This window comes from Perognathus longimembris, chromosome 20 (assembly GCF_023159225.1).
Source record: "Perognathus longimembris pacificus isolate PPM17 chromosome 20, ASM2315922v1, whole genome shotgun sequence".
In the NCBI taxonomy this organism is placed as follows: Eukaryota; Metazoa; Chordata; class Mammalia; order Rodentia; family Heteromyidae; genus Perognathus; species Perognathus longimembris.
The window spans coordinates 20,250,306-20,267,414 of NC_063180.1; the positions used below are offsets into that span (position 1 = coordinate 20,250,306).

A 17,109-nucleotide genomic window follows, 5' to 3' on the forward strand; every position below is an offset into this window, starting at 1 on the left:
GCCCAGGACTGGCCAAAAAAAAAAGAGTGAGGGAAAGACTGAGATGGGGAAGGATGGGTGAGAATGTTGAACGGGGTGACGCTGATCAAAATGCATTGTATTCATAAACTGCTTTGTTAAGTGACAAAAAACAAATGCCTTTCCTTCATCTGCCACTAGATATCACTGAAGGCACCCTATCTCTCTTCTTCTTCTTCTTCTTCCTCTTCTTCTTCCTGAGAAGTCATTTTAGAAACATAATTTATCTGCATGGGATGCTTAAGCCGTTGGAATGGTAATTTGGCCTTCCTTTCTACTCTCCCAAAGCTAAACCTCACTGGCATCCAATCCTAAGGAACAATAAATTTCACCCTAATGCTCACCCTAAACAGAAACAGAATAAAAGAAATGGTAGTCCTGACTTTTCCCCTCTAGTCCTAAGGCATCTTGGGAAATGGAACCCAGCTTCTCTCCCCTTCCCCTATGGGAAATGCGGCCTGGTACTGATTTCTCACTGAGTGCATCTAGCAAGTGGGAGTCAGTTAAGTTCTCTGGAGCCATGGCCTGCCCCAAAGCACCCTGGGAAATGCAGACCTGGCTCTTTAGAACAATGAAGTCATTTTAACCTTTGATGTGCCAGAAGAGTAGACTGGAAGGTCAGTGCTTGTGTGGCTGAATGAGAAGACTGAATTTGATCTCTAAGTGCAGTGTCGCACAGCTGTCTCCCCGCACTCAGGAGGCAGAGGCAGGAGGATCATGGGTTTGAGATCAGGAAAGTCTGATTAACAAGCCAAAAAACAGAACTGAATCTGTGGCTCAAGTGGGAGAGCACTAGTCTTGAACAAAAAAGCTAAGGTACACCCAGGCCCTGAATTCAAGCCCCAGTATGGGCACCAAAATAAAATTGTTACTGGTAGACAAATGTTGATGTGGGGGAAGCTTAAGAGTTAGGGTTGCTGGTGGCTCGTGCCTGTAATACTAGCTACTCAGGAGGCTGAGATCTGAGAATTTCAGTATGAAGCCAGCTCAGGTGGGAAAGTCTGTGAGGAAACCAGGAAACCAGAAGTGGCGCTGTGGCTGAAGTCGTAGAGCACTGGCTTTGAGCAAAAGAAGCTCAGGGGCAGTGCCCAGGTCCCAAGTTCAAGCTCAGGATTGGCAAAAAAAAAAAAAAAAAAGCTAGGATTGGGTACTGACCCTGGGCTTCTTTTGCTCAAGGCTAGCACTCTACCACTTGAGTCACAGTGCCACCTCTGGCTTTTCCTGTGTATGTGGTACTGAGGAATCAACCCCAGGGCTTCATGCATGCAAGGCAAGCACTCTACCGCTAAGCCACATTCCCAGCCAGGGTTAACTTACTTCGGTAGAGACCACACCCAAGACAGGGGCCTCAAATGCCTGCATCTGACATTCTGACCTGTAGTTCCAGAAACCTGCAGAGCCAATCAATGGCCCTCGCTCTGATGTTCATCCTCCCCAAAAGAGATGCTACTGGGGACTCAGCTTGTTCACTCGTATAAAAATTTTATTTATAATATAAAATAAATAACATGAATAGTTATAATAATAACTTTGATAAAAATATTAATAAAACCAAACCCACTCTGATGGCCCATAGCTCATCCCCAGATACCTCAATGAGACAATGTTATTGTGGTGAGTTGTTGGGGTTTTTTTTTTGTTGTTGTTCCAGTCCTGGGGTTTGAACTCAGGGCCTGGGTACTGTCCTTTAGCTTTTTCACTCAAGGCTATCACTCTACCACTTGAGCTATACCTCTACTTCTGGCTTTTCGGTGGTTAGTTGAAGCTAAGATTGTCACAAACTTCCCAGCCCTGGAGGTGGCTTCCAACAGTGATGTGCAGATATCAGCCTCCTGAGTGGCTGGGATGACAGGCGTGAGCCACCAGCACCCAGCTGGAGACACTTTTTGTTTTTTGACAGTGGAGGAAACCAAGAGGACAGTGCACTGGCACATAAGTCTGCAGAGACGGAACTGAGGGAAGGGCAAAGGGGTCCCTGGATCCAGCCAGGGTGAAGGCTTCAGGGATCAAGTCCAGAGGAGAAGACCCCCCCCTAGTCTGGCAGTCATGAGAAGGGTCATGGTGAGGCCGAGGTAGGCAGGGCGGGGCCGGGAGCCACCACCACTGCGATACTGGGCATCTCCAGCTGGGTGGTTGCAGCCATTGCCGGTACAGCAGGATGCACTGACTCGCGTCAGGCTGAAGATGTCAGCTACGTGGGAGCCTTCGCACCACGAGGCTGTCGCACAGCCTCGCACTGTGTAGTTCAGGTTGTCCATCCCTGAGGAAAGAGAAGGCAGCGTGAGCCTTCCTGGCTCTCACTTAGACCTGGAATTCTCCAGTGGATAGCTTGGCACCCTGCCTGTGGGTGTTACCAGCACAGTCACCTGGAGAAAGCAGCACATGTGGCCCAGTCACCTGGGAATGTGGCTTAGCGGTACAGTGCATGCCTTCCATGCATGAAGCCCTGGGTTCCATTCCTCAGCACCACATATATAGAAAAAGCCAGAAGTGGCACTGTGGCTCAAGAGCAAACAGAAGCCAGGGACAGTGCTCAGGCCCTGAGTTCAACTCTCAGGACTGGCCAAAAAAAGTAAAACAATCAAAATCATTCTCATTATGGAAGGAACAGTCTCGCATATTGCACACCTGTAATCCAGCTATACAGGAGGCATAAGTAAGAGGATCAAGGCCCAAGGCTGGCCCTGAGCACAAGAGAGAGACCCTATCCGAAAAAATAACTAAAGCCAAAAGGGCTGGGGGTGTGGCTAGAGTGGTAGGGTGCCTGCCTAGCAAGCACATAGCTCTGAGTGCAAACCCTTGAAATGCCAACGCTGTTGGGGACAGCTGTGCCTTTAAGAGGCCACAGCTGGCTTTAGCCCATCCCCTCTTCTTCCGCCTTCCACAGGAAGAGAAGCCCTCACCTCCAGGGGCGAGCACGTGTCTGATGGCCGGGGACCCCAGAACCCAATCCTTGGGGGGCTGGGTCTCCGCCCACAAAGGAAGTCCTCTGACATCACTTGATGGACAGCCCTCGTGGCCAACCTGTAGTTCCTCTCTTGTGCCCGCCCTTGGGGGTATATCTGTGGGCTACTCATTTGAATAAATCAGAACGCCCCAGAGGTATTCTCCGAGGCCACCATGCACTTGTCTCTTTCCTTGGGCTGGTGGGCATGGGGTCTTGCAACCACACGCAAACCGAGGCTGCATTGGGACCCCGCTCCCACGATTAATCCCGATGGCCAGGGGACATGAGAGAACGAGTACGGATCCCAGACGGAAGAAGCAGACAAGCCCAGGACCCCCCCCCCCACGCAGATGGGGGGCGGTAGAGCAAGGCCCGGAAAACGCAAAATGTATTCTTAATGTAATCTAAGATACATTTTGGGTTTTGCTTTCATGAGTATACAAGGGAGTTTTCCAGAAACTCTGGAATAGGTGAGGTTGCTACAGCTTAAATGCAAAGACAGAGCCAAGGGTCCAGCTGATTACTACTAAAGCCAGCCATCAAAGAGGTTTACAGTGCAAGAAAACAATGCCGGTCTTCCCATTTCAGGTTTTTACTTAGAATATAGCTGTTTTACATTTAAAAATGCTATTTCTGTTCCTATGTCATGGGAGTGTTTATTTTTCTTGTGGTACTGAGGTAGAAACCTAGGGCCTTATGCATGCTAGACAAGTGCTCTACTCTAGAGCTGTATTATAAGAAAAAAAGACATTTTATAAAATTATTTCATTTGTAGTATTTTTTTTTTGAGATGATGGGGATGGAACTCAAGTGCTAAGGATTGGACTCAGGGTCACCAAGCTACGTCCCCCAAATACATTTATAAATACAATTTTTCCCAGTTTTAATTTTGTGTGTGTGTGTGTGCGCTAGCACTGGAACTCAGGACCTGGGCGCTGTTCCTGAGTTTTTCCCCTCAAAGCTGGGGCTCTACCGCTTGAATCACAGCTCCACTTCTAACTTCTTGCTGGTTCACTGGAGAGAAAGAGCCTCATGGACTTTGCTGACTTCAAACCAGATTTCAGCCCCCTGAATGGTCTAGGATGACAGGCGTGAGCCGTTGGCTCATTGAATCCTCGTTTCTAGTTTCTGCTGCACCACACATCTGCAGATCTCACTGACATACACAGTTGGGTGTGGAGAGCCTGAAGGAGCCAAAACCTTCCGAGAATCCCTGGGCTCCAGATGCCTAAAGAAGTAGGCCCTTGAAGGCTACAGGAAGTCCCTCCCCCTTAGACATCTCCCTGGGTGGACCACGGTGGAAATACCCATTTCCTAATGGACAAGTCTCAGTACTTTTGAGGACTTCAAGAGGTTGCAGCTCAGGGCCTTCAGCTTGCCAGGTAGGCAACTCCAGCCGCAGTTACCACCTCCAGCCCAATTCGTAATTCTTGTTTGATTTTTTTTTTTTAAATTATCTGCAAAGCACATAGTGCTTATTTATTTATATTATTTTATTTTTGCCAGTCCTGGGACTTGGACTCAGGGTCTGAGCACTGTCCCTGGCTTCTTTTTGCTCAAGGCAAGCACTCTGCCACTTGAGCCACAGCGCCACTTCTGGCCGTTTTCTGCATATGTGGTGCTGAGGAATTGAACTCAGGGCTTCATGTATACCAGGCAAGCACTCTTGCCACTAGGCCATATTCCCAGCCCCTCTTGTTTGATTTTTGTCCGTGGTGGGGCTTGAACTCAGGGCGTGGGCTCCGTCTCTGAGCCTCTTTGTGCTCAAGGCTAGGGTACTACCACTTGAGCCACAGCGTCACTTCCGGTGTCTGGGTGGTTCACTTAAGAGTGTCATGGGCTTTCCTGCCTGGGATGGCCTCGAACCACGATCCTCAGGTCTCAGCCTCCTGAGTAGTCTAGGGTCACAGGCATGAGCCGCCAACCGCCCGGGTAATTCCCAATTCCACCCAAATCCTAATTCCTGACCTCTAAATTGTAACTCCCACCGGAAGTCCCGCCTTCCCCACCGGAAGTGGCGCGCAGAAATTCCCCCCCGCCAGGTCCTGGGGGCCTCACCTTTGGTACCAGTGGCCTCCAGGCATCGGTCCATGGGGCCTCGGCAGGGGATGAGGGCGGCCTCCTCTGAGGAGCACCCATGAGTGCCATTCCCTTCACAGCTGTAGCACTCCACGGCATTGGGCGGCAGATCCTGCAGCTGCACGACTTGGGAGAGGCGATACGGAGACCCAGGTTAGCCCTGGGTGCCCCACCCCCATGCAACCCTACCTGGGGCCCGGGTCCCTCGGGCGTGGGAACAATACTTTCCTTTGTCCCCGAGGAATCTCCACCATGAGCCTCACGTCTGGCCAAGCGCCAGGCCCCAGACCTGGCTTTGCCTGTCTGTGACATCAGACAGCCCCTTCCTTCTCATAACAACATGGCGGCCACTGCCTACCTAGATTACATTGAGTACTAGATTTTATAGCCAAATCTGGTTCCTATGTCAGGTGCTCTATAGCCACGTCCACAAGGAGCTATGGTACTGGGCACCATTGGCACAGAGCATTTCCCCACTGTGAAAAGTTCTGTGGGACAGAGATTTTACTGGGGAAGGGCGACACTGGAAGTCTCTGAGGACATCAAAGTTAAGATGCAGCCAGGTGTGCTGGGGCAAGAGAAGGATCATGAGTTCAAAGCCAACATGGGCTTCCCAGTGAGTTCTAGGCTGGCCTGAGTTACAGAAGGAGATCTTGCCTAAAAACGGGGGGTGGGGGGGGGGCGCTATACTATACTCCAGTAAAACCACAGAACAGACAAAAAAAAAAATCCTAGGCAAGGAGGGTTATGGGAGAGGTAGAGCCTTTGCATCCTGTGTGCAAAGTCTTGGGTTCCATTGGGGTTGGGGGACTGAGATGTAATAGATAAGCAGTGCCAGCCCGGTGATTTCTTGGGGTGGGAGGGGAGATGCAGGAGCAGTGTTCTTGGCAGAAGGAAGTGTATGTGCAAAGGCCCTGAGGCAGGATGGAGTTTGGCAGAAACCACAGGAAGATTATGAGACAGGTGCTAAAGCAAGGCCTTCGGGTTCAATGCTGAGAGTCATTGAAGTGCTTGAGCAAAGAGTTATCTGCTGCAACCTTAAGTCAGTGAAAAGGTGGCGAGGTGACAGTGGAGGTGATCAGTGGTGGAAAGATTAAAGACATTGGAGGCAGAAAGCCTGGGTCTTGGCAAGTGATTGATGGGCTCATTGAGTTTCACAAAATCTTACTTTTTTTTTTTTTTACTCAGTGCCTAGGCACTGTCCCTGAGCTTCTTTTTGCACTCTACCACTTAAGCTACAGCACCACTTCCAGCTTTTCTGTGTATGTCATACTGAGTTATCAAACCCAGGCTTCACGTATGCTAGCCAAGCAGCACTCTACCACTAAGCCACATTCCCAGCCTCTTCGCAAAATCTTTCTTTCCTCTTCTTCTTCTTTTTTTTTTTGACAAGGTCTCCGCTGGCCTTGAATTCCCCATCCTCCCAAAATCTGGGATTACAGGTAGGCAGGTGTTGCCATGCCATGCTAAGTTCTTTGAGAAAAGCCTTGCTGTGCCTACTGGAGCAAATGGATGGCCACCCCCACCTGTGGCCAGATGCTAGGTTTCCTGCTAAGCTCCCCCCTTGACAAGGCCCCGCCCCTCTCCAGGCCTCTCCCCCTTACCTGGGCCCTGGTTGCACTTGGTGGAGTTGCAACACCGCAGGAAGTGGAAAGTGTCGTTGCTGTGGAAACCGGTGGGGCCTGGGCAGCCAGGAAGTCTGCCACAGCCTCTGATGTGCTGCTCATCCTTCCTGCTCCCTGTGTGTGCTGGGACATTCAGGAGAGGTTAGAGGTCAGGTAGCAGTGAGGCGTTAAGGCTGGCCTTGCCCCATGTAGCAGGTGTGTGTACCCATTCTTTGTGTGTGTGTGCGGGGGGGTGGGGGTGGCGGTGAACCCTCGTTTGATTTAGGGAAGGACTACATTTTCTAATCTGTCCATGTTGATGATGCTGGAGCTGATGTGATCTACATGAAAGAGCTCTGGAAAGAAAAGAAAGCAAAACAAAAACAAAAAAACCCTTTCCTTCCTTCTTGCTCTTTCCTGGAAGCTGGGACACAAAGTCCAGAGAGCTCTGGCAGCCATTTTGGGCCATGCATAAGTATGTGAGGAATACAGTGGCATTTATGGTAGGAGGTGGGGAGGAGGCTCCTGATCAACTCAGGAACTGTCTTTAGTGACCCTGGCCTTGTGTGTGATGTGAGAGAATTAAATCCCTTCTGTTCTGTGGAGGGGGGAAGAGACTCACTTCCCAGGCTGTGGTAGGTCACCACCTCCAGGCACTGCTCTCTGGGATGGCGGCATTGCAGGCTCTGCTCCCTGCCCCTCTCACAACTCATTCCCAATGAGCTGCAAGACATACACTCCAAGTAACGGCCCATAGGAAAGGAGGGCGCCCGGCCTGCAGGGGAGAGGAGAGGGACAAGATGGAGAGGCTCTGGAGGTTGTCCTGGAGATCCAGCCTTCTTGTGGGCTTCCCGAAGCACCCCAAGCCATTCCAGAACCCTTCTCCTCTTTTCCAGCCCCATGACCCACTCCAGCTAGAGCCCCATTTAACACTAGCTTCCTCCACTCCCGTGTATCCCCACGTGATCACAGAGGGAACTCTCAGGACTCAGGTTTCCCCAGTTCTCCTCTGCTCAAGATCCTCCCAAAACTCTCTTGCTTTTACAACAAAATCCAAGCCAGGCACTGGTGCTCACACCTGCAGTCTTATCTACTTGGGAGGCTGAGATCTGAGGATGGCAGTTCAAAGCCAGCCTGGGCAGGCAGGAACCTCAGTGAGATCTTACCTTCAAGCAACTAGCTAAAAGCTAGAAGTGGAGGTATGGCTCAGGTGGTAGAGCACCAGCCTTGAGCAGAAGCTACCAGACAGTTCTCAGGCCCTGAGTTCAAGCCCCCAGTACCCCCCACACACACACTCTAGGTAAACAGAATAAAATACAAAATCTTGAGTATAGCCCATTGCAGACTAGGTCTTAAACACCTGTTCTTCCTGTTTCCACACAGTAGCCTCTCAGGTTCTCCACTGACTTTTCACAACCCTTTAGACAGGCTAACTAGCCCCTGGGCCTCTGCATATGCTGCTGCCTTGGCCTAGTCCATCTTCCTTTGCTTCTGACTTTCTCCAATTCCACTTAGTTTCTTTTTCTTTTTTTTGCCAGTCCTGGGCCTTGGACTGGCCTGAGCACTGTCCCTGGCTTCTTTTTGCTCAAGGCTAGCACTCTGCCACTTGAGTCACAGCGCCACTTTTGGCCATTTTCTATATATGTGGTGCTGGGGAATCGAACCCAGTGCTTCATGTATAGGAGGCAAGCACTCTTGCCACTAGGTCATATTCCCAGCCACTCCACTCAGTTTTCAAGTGTCATTTCCAATGTCATCTTTTCCAGGAAACCTTCCCTGCCACACAAAGCTGGGAATGTCCTCCCCCCCCCCAAAAAAAAAGTCCCCTACCCGAGCCCTGCCCGTTCTGTGTCATCACTGTCTAGTGTCAGGCTGTGAGCACCAGGAATGTGTCTCATGCATGTCTGGGTCCCACCACAGGGCCAAGGCCAGAGAAGGCATTCGATAAATATTTATTAAATGAATGAATGAATGACTTAAAACCCTCTATTGCTCACTGTTGTAATCAGTTTGTAAGATGGACTCCAGTGGCTTGCTCCTTCTTTCCTTTTAGGTCTCAGATCAGGACTTGAACTCAGTACCTGCAATCAGTTTTCCTCATTATGTAGCACTCAGTGAGCCAATGAGCCATGCATACAACCCCTTTATTTCTTTTTTAGTCAGTCATGGGGCTTGATTGAACTCAGGGCCTGGGCGCTATCACTGAGCTCTTTCACTCAAGACTAGTGCTCTACTACTTTGAACCGCGGCACCACTTCGTTTTCTGGTGGTTAATTGAAGATAAGAGTCTCACACTTTTCTGCCTGGTCTGGCTTTGAACTGCAACCCTCAGATCTCAGCCTGCTGAGGAGCTAGGATTGCAGGCTTGAGCCACCAGCATCTGGCCTCTTTTCTCTTTTTTTGTGCTAGTCCTGGGACTTGAACTCAGGGTCTGAGCACTATCCTTTAGTTGTTGTTTTGTTTTTGTTTTTGTTTTTTGCCAGTGTTGGGGCTTGAACTCGGGGCCTAAGCACTGTCCCTGGCTTCTTTTTGCTCAAGGCTAGCACTCTGCCACTTGAGCCACAGCACCACTTCTGGCCGCTTTCTATATATGAGGTGTTGAGGAATCAAACCTAGGGCTTCGAGGCAAGCACTCTTGCCACTAGGCCATATTCCCAGCCCTAGCTTTTTTTTATTCTGAGTCCCAAACTCAGTACCTGATGCTTTTGCTCAGTGGATGGTGCTCTACCTCCTGAGCCATGCCTCCAACCATCCCTTCGCTTTTCTGGTCAGGGCTGGTGCTCTCCCACTGAACCAAAGCTTCACTTCCTGCTTTCTGGTAGTTCACTGGAGGTTAGAGTCTCACAGACTTTCCTGCCCTGGAATGGCTTTAAACAGTGATCTTCATATCTCAGCTGCCTGAGTAGCTGGAATTACAGACATAAGCACTGGCACCCGACAAATCCCTGGCCAACTGGACGAGCTACTTTTCCCTGGAAACATGGGGTCACTCCTGTGCCAGGGCCTTGGCTCACCTATCTCCTGGGCGGGCATGCCCTCCCTTCCCAGCCACAACATCCAAGCTGCATCAGGGCCAAGATTCAGAAGGAAGACAAAGTGTTAGCCAAGGGCCTCTTCTGGCAGGCCTATGGTCATTAGGAGCACCACTCCCAGCCAAGGCCAGCTCATCACCATCAAAGGCCCACGACCACGTCTTCTCAAGTGAACCCCACACAGACAGCTGCGCCATGCCAGGGCACCTACCTCACCGCCCTGCTCCGCTCCTCTGTAAACCCTTCTACCTCAGCCGTCCCTCCCAAGGCCCTGCCTCAGGCCCCTTCCCTGCTCCCTCCATCCTTCTCGTTTCTTCTTCTCCTTCCCTCCCATCCAACCAACAAACCTTCCTTCCTCTCTCCCTCCCTCCCTTCTTTCTCTTTTTTATATTTTTTGTCGGTTCTTCTGCTCAAGGATAGTGCTCTACCACTTGAGCCAAGTGCCACTTCCAGTGTTCTGGTGGCTCATTGGAGATAGGAGTCCCATGGGGATTTCTCTGCCTAGACTGGCTTTGAACCATGATCCTCAAATCTTAGCCTCCTGAGTAGCTAGAATTACAGGACTTTCTTTCTCTTCCCTCCCTTCCTCCCTCCCTCCCTTCCTCCCTCCCTTCCTCCCTCCCTCCTAAGCTGACCTCAAATTTATGATCCCCATGCCTCTGCTTCCCAAGTGCTGGGATACAGGCATGCACCACTGTGCCCAGCTGACTTGGCCCTTTTCACGTTAAAAGAGTCTCTCCCTTGGCAGGGTGGTATCTGTCGATGTGGCTTCATTCCTATCCACTCACAAATCTCTCACCAGTTTTTGTTCAGCCAGCTGCCTCCTGGCTGCAGCCCAAACACCTGGCTCACTGCATGCCCTGCTGGGGTGGGTTGTGGTTTGTCACCCAAGGGTTCACAGTCCTCAGTGTGGTGGAGGCAGGAGGTGACAAAGCCTTTAAAATGTGGAGCTTAGTGTGGGTACTAGGGCTTGAACTCAGGACCTAGGCAGGGTTCATTAGGATTTCTTCTCAAGGTTGGTGCTCTACCACTTGAGCCACAGCGCCACTTCTGTTTTTTGGTGGCTCATTGGAGATCAGAGTCTCATGGACTTTCCTGTCTGGGCTGGCTCTGAACCACGATCCTCAGATCTCAGCCTCCTGAATAGCTAGGATTACAGGCGTGAGCCACGGGTGCCCTGCTCGGAGAGGCTTCTTTAGGCCCTCTCTGATCCACAGAGGTCTCTGCTGCAGGAGGCGGCTGGCACTTCTCTCTGGCACCCCATGCCCGCGGGAAGCCGGGCTCGCCTCTGATGTGTAGCTCCTCTACTATTTTCTGCTGCATTCCTTGGCATCTTAGTCTAGGCATGCACTGCCTGCCAACACCCGAGGGAAACTTGTTCACAGATCTGCGGACTTGTCTTTCTGGGGTCTCAGTGATCCTCAGATTGTACCTCGCATTTTCCTGCTTCCGCCTGCAACCTGGGGCTCTTGTCTAGCGAGTGTGCCTGGGCAGGCAGATTGGAAAGCGAAGTCGAGGAACAAGCCAGGCTGCCGGGGAACCCCAGCGTCTGCTCTCCCGATCTCCACAGCTGCAGCCTACACAGCCCCTGACATAAGGCATTGCATAGGACTAGATAGGGAAGTCTCTGCTCCGCATTTCACCAGACAAGAAGAAGGCTGGCATGTCTGTCTGTCTGTCTGTCTGCCTGCCAGAGTGCCTCCATCTGGCCACTTCTGTCATCTCCTCTGGCCACTTTCTTCAATGCCAGCCATCATGCTGGCTTCCTCTCTCTCTCTCCCTCTTTTCCTCCCTCCCTCTCTGTCTCTGTCTCTCTCTCCTCCCCCCCCCCACCCCCCCACCTCTTGGTAATGGAGTCTGAACTCACAACCCTGCACCTTGCTATGCAGGGACTCCATCACTAAGTCATACTTGCAACCCTTTCTCCTTACTCTTTGGTTTTTATTTTTTCTTCCAGTTAGAGTCTTAATGCTTTTTTGCTCAGGGCTGGCCTCAGCCCTTGTGTGATCCTCTGACATCTGCCTCATGTGTTGCTTGGATCACAGGCACACCCCAAAAACGCCTCCCCACTCCCCCAGCCAATCTGTCCTCCATTCTGGGACTGGGTTAATTTGTTAAAAATATAAAGATTGGCCAGGCACCGGTGGCTCACACATGTAGTTCCAGCTACTCAGGAAGGCTAAGATGTGAAGATCATGGCTCAAAGCCAGCCCAGGCAGAAATAGCTGTGAGATTCTTGCCTCCAATTAACCACCAAAAAGCCAAAAGTGGAACTGTAGCTCAAATGGTGGGCAACCAACTTTGAGCAAAAGAAAGCCAGCCAAGAGTACAAGGCCCTGAGTTCAAGTCACAGTACTGACACAAAAACAATGAAACAAAATAAATAAAAAGAGAAAGTATTAGCTGGGTGCTGGTGGTTCATGCCTATAATCTTAGCTACTTAAGAGGCTGAGATCTGACGACTGCAGTCTGAAACCAGCCTGGGCAGGAAAGTCCATGAGACACTCATCTCCAATTAATCACAGAAAAAACTGGAAGCAGTGCTGTGGCTCAAGTGGTAGAACATTAGCTTTGAGCAAAAGGAGATCTGGGACAGTGCCCAGGCCCTCAGTTCAAGCCCCAAGACTGGCAAAAAGAAAAGAAAAAGAGTGGGTGCCGGGACTCACATGCAACAAATAGCCATTCAAGCATGTGGGGTACAGATGGCTGGAGCTAGGTGAGATGGTGCTCAGTTTGTGTTGGAGGCGCTATTGGGTGACATGGAAGTTGGGGCTGATGCTGGGGTGGAGTGCTAGCTCGGGGCTGAGGCACGCCAGGCTGCAGCACTTCCTTACCAGGCCTGGGCTGGTTGCAGAGGTCAGAGCCGCACACTGTCTCCCAGAGGCTGAAGATCTTCGCCTCCACACGGTAGCTCATAGTTCTGTTGGTCTTCGACAGATCAGCACAGCCCCTCTCTACCTCCTCCACGTCGTCTGCGGGTGAAGGGACCATGAGTGCCCTGGACGCTCCCTGGACCCCGTGACCTCTGACACTTGGCCCCAGGGTCACCCATTTCCAGCACTGATCCTGGCCAGGTTTCTTGTCTTGAGACCCAACCCCTGTCTTTTCTAGAAGTTTCTCCTTCTGCTGATTTCATTAGGAATGATTTCATTAGGAATAAGCCTATTATAAGAATTGTTTTGTTCTTCTATTTTTTGTTATGCCAGTCCTGGGGCATGAACTTGGGGCCTGGGCACTGTCCCTGAACTTTTTTTTCCCCTCAAAGCTAGTGCTCTGCCACGTGAGCCACAGCTCCACGTCGGGCTTTTTAGGTAGTACATTAGAGTGAAAGAGGCTTTCCTGCCCAGGCTGGCTTCCAATGATCATCTTTAGATCCAGCCTCCTGGGTAGTTAGGATTACAAGCATAAGCCACAAATGCCTGGCGGGGTTTGCTGTTGTTTTCTTTTTTTGTTTTGTTTTTTTTTTCATCTTGGAATCCTGAATGGCCTAAAACTGGAGATCTTTCTACCCTGCCATGTGCATAGTCACACACCCAACTACTGATAGGAATATTTCATATTTTTATTTTTGGCTGCCAGTACCAGGGCTTGAACTCAGGGCCATGTGCTGTTTCCTTAGCTTTTTGACGGAAGCCTGGCCCTCTACCACTTGCGGCACACTGGCTTTTTGCTGGTTAATTGGAGATAAGATTCTGTTTCAGATTTATCTGCCCTGGGCTGGCTTTGAACCATGATCCTCAGGTCTCAGCCTCCTGAGTGGCTAGGATTATAGGCGTGAGCCATCAGCGTTGGGCCTAAAATCAGGCTGGCCTTAAACGTGACATCATTCCTGTCTCAGTTCATCAGTGCTGGGGATCACAGGCCTTGGTGGGGAGGAGAAAAGGCTTCTGGGGTCCTCGCTTGGGGGGCGGAGAGGCTCACCTTCCCAGATTCGCAGGACGGTGGTCCTGCAGAGGTCCAGGCCCGGGGCGCACTCCTCCTCCTCGCAGCGCTCGTTACTGTCACACCGCACACAGCTCAGGGCCCAGGAAGCTGGGGAGGGTGGAGATGGTCACTGGCCCGGGCCAGCCCCGGCCCGCAGCCCCCGAAGTCCCCCGCCACCTAGGAGCTCCCCAGCGTCCCTCAACTGCCGGCCCCACCATCTGCCGGCCCGACGTCCTGCCAGCCTCACCCAGTCCCAGGCCTGATTCTTTTCCCACCCGTCCGTTCTTCGCAAACTCGGCTAGGGGAAGTCCGAGCCCCTCCCGCCTCCCAGTGTCAGGAGCCCGCCTTTGGCGCTCAGGTCTCCAGATTCTTCTACGCGCGCTCCCTGCCCAGCACTCCACGCGGAAACCCTGGCCCCGCCCACCCAGCCGCAATGAGCCAATCGCGGCCAATTGAATCGCCTCTGAGGTTCTCTTCCTGCCCCTAGGCTCTAGCCCCGCCTCTAACTCCGCCCCCAAGCCGCTTAGTCCCACCCAATGGCCTTTCCCCGGGGCTCTCTCCGAGCCACTAGTCCCGCCCCGTCAGGACTGGCCTGGCTCCACCGCCAGCCCCTGGGTTAGCCACGCCCACGTCCGGCATTTAGCGCCGCCCCTTGTCTTGGCGCCGCCCCTCCCCTGGGCTGGGAGCTGGCTGCTGGCTGCGGCCCCAGCCCTGCTCTGGTCCCGGCTCCGGGGCGTCCGCTCCGCGCCCAGCGCCTCTCTCGGACCCCTGCTCCCCCGACGTCCCTTTCCGCTGAGAATGAGGAGTTATTACTCATCCTCGGCCTCCTGCGGCTTCATTCCTCGCTGCCCGCCGCGCCCTCGGCGCAGTTTCTTCCGAGTTTCCTCTGGCTCGTTTGACCTGAGCTCCCACGTTTCTGGGCGGACGCGGATGAGCCGGCGGCGGTGGGTGAGGGGGACGGACAGGCCCCAGATCCCTATCCCCCACCCGATCCCAGTCCCCCCCCAGTCCAAGCCCCAGGTCCCCAGCCCCACCCCCAGCACCCCCAGCTCCTCCCCCAGCACCCCAGCCCCTCCCTCCACCAGGGCCCTAGCCGCAAACGGGCCGCTCTCTTCCCTAAACTCCCAAGGTGGGGAGGGGGCGTCCGGAGAACGGAGAACACCGCCGCGGGCTGGGAGGTCAGATCAGTATCTTCAACCTCTCGGTGCCTAAGGAGTTCATTGAGTTTCACATTGAACAAGCTTTCAGAGCGCCGAGAAGAAGGCCTGCGAGGCGATCGCCCTCCTTGGACGCCGCCGCCGCCGCCTCTCGGCCCGCAGCTTGCTGACAGCACCTACTGTGTGCCACGTAACCGGGATCCTTGGGTGGGCGGCGGTCGCTGGGGCCCGAACTCCTACCCACACGCTTACTCCCCAGCTCATTAGCCCTCAGCGCAGGTAGGCGGTGCGCCGGCCCTTACCTGGGATGCAGGTGGAAATCCACAGCAGCTGCAGCAGCAGGCGGCTCATGGTCCCGGCTCCTGCTTTCTTGTACCATTCAGATCTGGCTCAGAGAGTTTTGTGGGTCCAGGGGCTCCTCCCAGACTTTCAAGCGCTCCCCCCACCTCTCCCAGACTCTACAACAAAACTTCCCTTTCCTGGGGTTAGCCAGCCCCGTTGGTCATAGCTGTGTCCTGACTCATGAATTTTCGTCACTACTCTGTCATCAGACTGCCTGGGTTCACATCTCAAATCTCTCTCCTCCGAGATGCCAAACCTTGTCTAGAGAAAGATGATTACTAGTGTTAGGATTTTTGTTAATATTGTGAGGGGAATGCGATGCTGGCCTTGTGGTTGAGTTAAACACACACACACACACATACACACACACACACACACACACCAACAGCTGTCATTATTGCTTAGCGACAGGACCTGAAATTTGGGGATGTGACAAAACAGCTGTCATCTGCCTTGAAACATTTCAGTCCCCAAAGGAGAGACCACCTACTGTTGTGGGAAAGCCACTGTGGTTTTGTAAAGGAGATTGTTTTTATTTAAAATAAATAAAACACTCAGTGAAATATTTAGGCGTGAATGATATTAGTGTCTTTCAAATGCTTTAGAAGAAAATAAAAGCAAAACAAAAAAGCTGGGCAGGATGCTGCCAGTCTGTGATCCCAGCACTTGGAAGGCTTGGGTAAGGTGGGAGGTGAATGCCAGCCTCAGCTGAGACTCTTTCCCCAAAGGAATAAAGAAAGGAGGGAGAAAGAGGAAAGAAAGAAACTCAAATATTTGTATTAATTACATCAAGTTTGCCAGGTGCCAGTGGCTCACGCCTATAATCCTAGCTACTTGGGAGTCTGAGATCTGAGGATCATGGTTCAAAGCCAGCCTGGGCAGAAAAGTCCCCATAAGACTCATCTCCAATTAACCACTCAAAAGCCAGAAGTGGGGCGGGGGTAGAAATGGAGAAGGGGGAAGGGGTGAGGGATGGGGGAGGAGGTAACAAGTTGGATAAGAAATGTATGCACTGCCTTATGTATGAAACCATAACTCCTCTGTACATCACTTTAACAATAAAGAAATTTCTTTTTTAAGCCAGAAGTGGTTGTGACAAGTGGTAGAGTGCTAGCCCTGAGCAAAAGAGCTCAGGGACAGTGCCCAAGCCCTGAGTTCAAGCCCTAGGACTAAATAAAAAGGGAGAGAGAGGGGTGTGGCTCAAGTGATTGACTGCTTGCCTGAGGGGCTGAGTTCAAGTCTTGTCAGAATTAGAGGGGAGGAAAAATATAAAATAGAATAAAATACCAAAGGTAAAATAGTCTGTGTGTCCCGATACACTCAGCCAGTCCCAGTATTGTCACACGTGGAAAATGCATCAAATAAGGGCTGACCAGAATAGGAACAAATTCTTACAGCCTTTACCAAGGGTATCCTTGGTGCTGGACACTGATCTAGGAGTTGGGGACACAGCGAGAAGCCAAGCAAAGCCACCATCCTGTGGTGCTGAGGGTGGAAAGTGGATTTTTGTTCTCTAACCTTTCCCTTGTCCTTGATAAGCAAAGCTGAGGAAACAAAGCAGGCTGAAAGGAGGTAAAGGGGTATGAGTAACATGGGAGCCGTTTTAGGGGAGATAATCTGGAGAACCCACCACCCCAAGCAGGTGACATTGGAAGAAAGAAGCCTGGTAACATGAAGGACATCCTTTCCAGAAAAAGAAAGCAGCCAGTGCAAAGGCCGTGAGGAGGAATCTGAGTGATGAAATCTGGGCTAAGAGTGGCTGAGGAGTAGCTACTTATACAGGAATAATTAACCTTGAGCTGATAATTTTGTGTGTGGGTGTGGGTATGTGTGGATGTATGCTGAGCTCTGTCCCTGAGCTTCTTTGTGCTCAAGGCTAGCATTCTACTGCTTGAGCCACAGCACCGCTTCTGGCTTTTTCTATATATGTGGTGCTGAGGAATTGAACCCAGGCCTTCATGTATATGAGGCAAGCACTTTACCGCTAGGCCATATTCCCAGCCCAA

At 51.7% G+C, this 17,109-nt stretch overlaps 1 protein-coding gene across 2 annotated transcripts; it reads right to left on the bottom strand.

The window, feature by feature from the left end:
• Nucleotides 1-1,897: 1,897 nt before the first annotated feature.
• On the bottom strand, nucleotides 1,898-15,341 carry Plaur (plasminogen activator, urokinase receptor). 2 transcript variants are annotated; one of them, XM_048369284.1, is made up of 7 exons: nucleotides 15,064-15,341; nucleotides 13,602-13,712; nucleotides 12,515-12,652; nucleotides 7,271-7,423; nucleotides 6,649-6,792; nucleotides 5,024-5,170; nucleotides 1,898-2,278 (listed from the first exon to the last, which is right to left on the bottom strand). In XM_048369284.1, exons 1-7 carry the CDS (start codon nucleotides 15,110-15,112, stop codon nucleotides 2,025-2,027), a joined length of 996 nt encoding a protein of 331 aa, XP_048225241.1. In that variant the 5' UTR covers nucleotides 15,113-15,341; the 3' UTR covers nucleotides 1,898-2,024. The 2 variants fall into 2 exon arrangements, with proteins under 2 accessions (XP_048225241.1, XP_048225242.1); XM_048369285.1 differs by lacking the exon at nucleotides 15,064-15,341 and adding an exon at nucleotides 14,418-14,466.
• Nucleotides 15,342-17,109: the final 1,768 nt, after the last annotated feature.

Excerpts from the sequence above, each read along its gene's own strand:
- Plaur (XM_048369284.1), bottom strand. The coding sequence starts at position 15,112 with ATGAGCCGCCTGCTGCTGCAGCTGCTGTGGATTTCCACCTGCATCCCA. Across the intron at positions 12,653-13,601 it reads CGTCCTGCGAATCTGGGAAG|ACGACGTGGAGGAGGTAGAG; the intron begins GTGAGCCTCTCC and ends CTTCACCCGCAG. Across the intron at positions 5,171-6,648 it reads CAAGTGCAACCAGGGCCCAG|TCGTGCAGCTGCAGGATCTG; the intron begins GTAAGGGGGAGA and ends GCCTCTCCCAAG.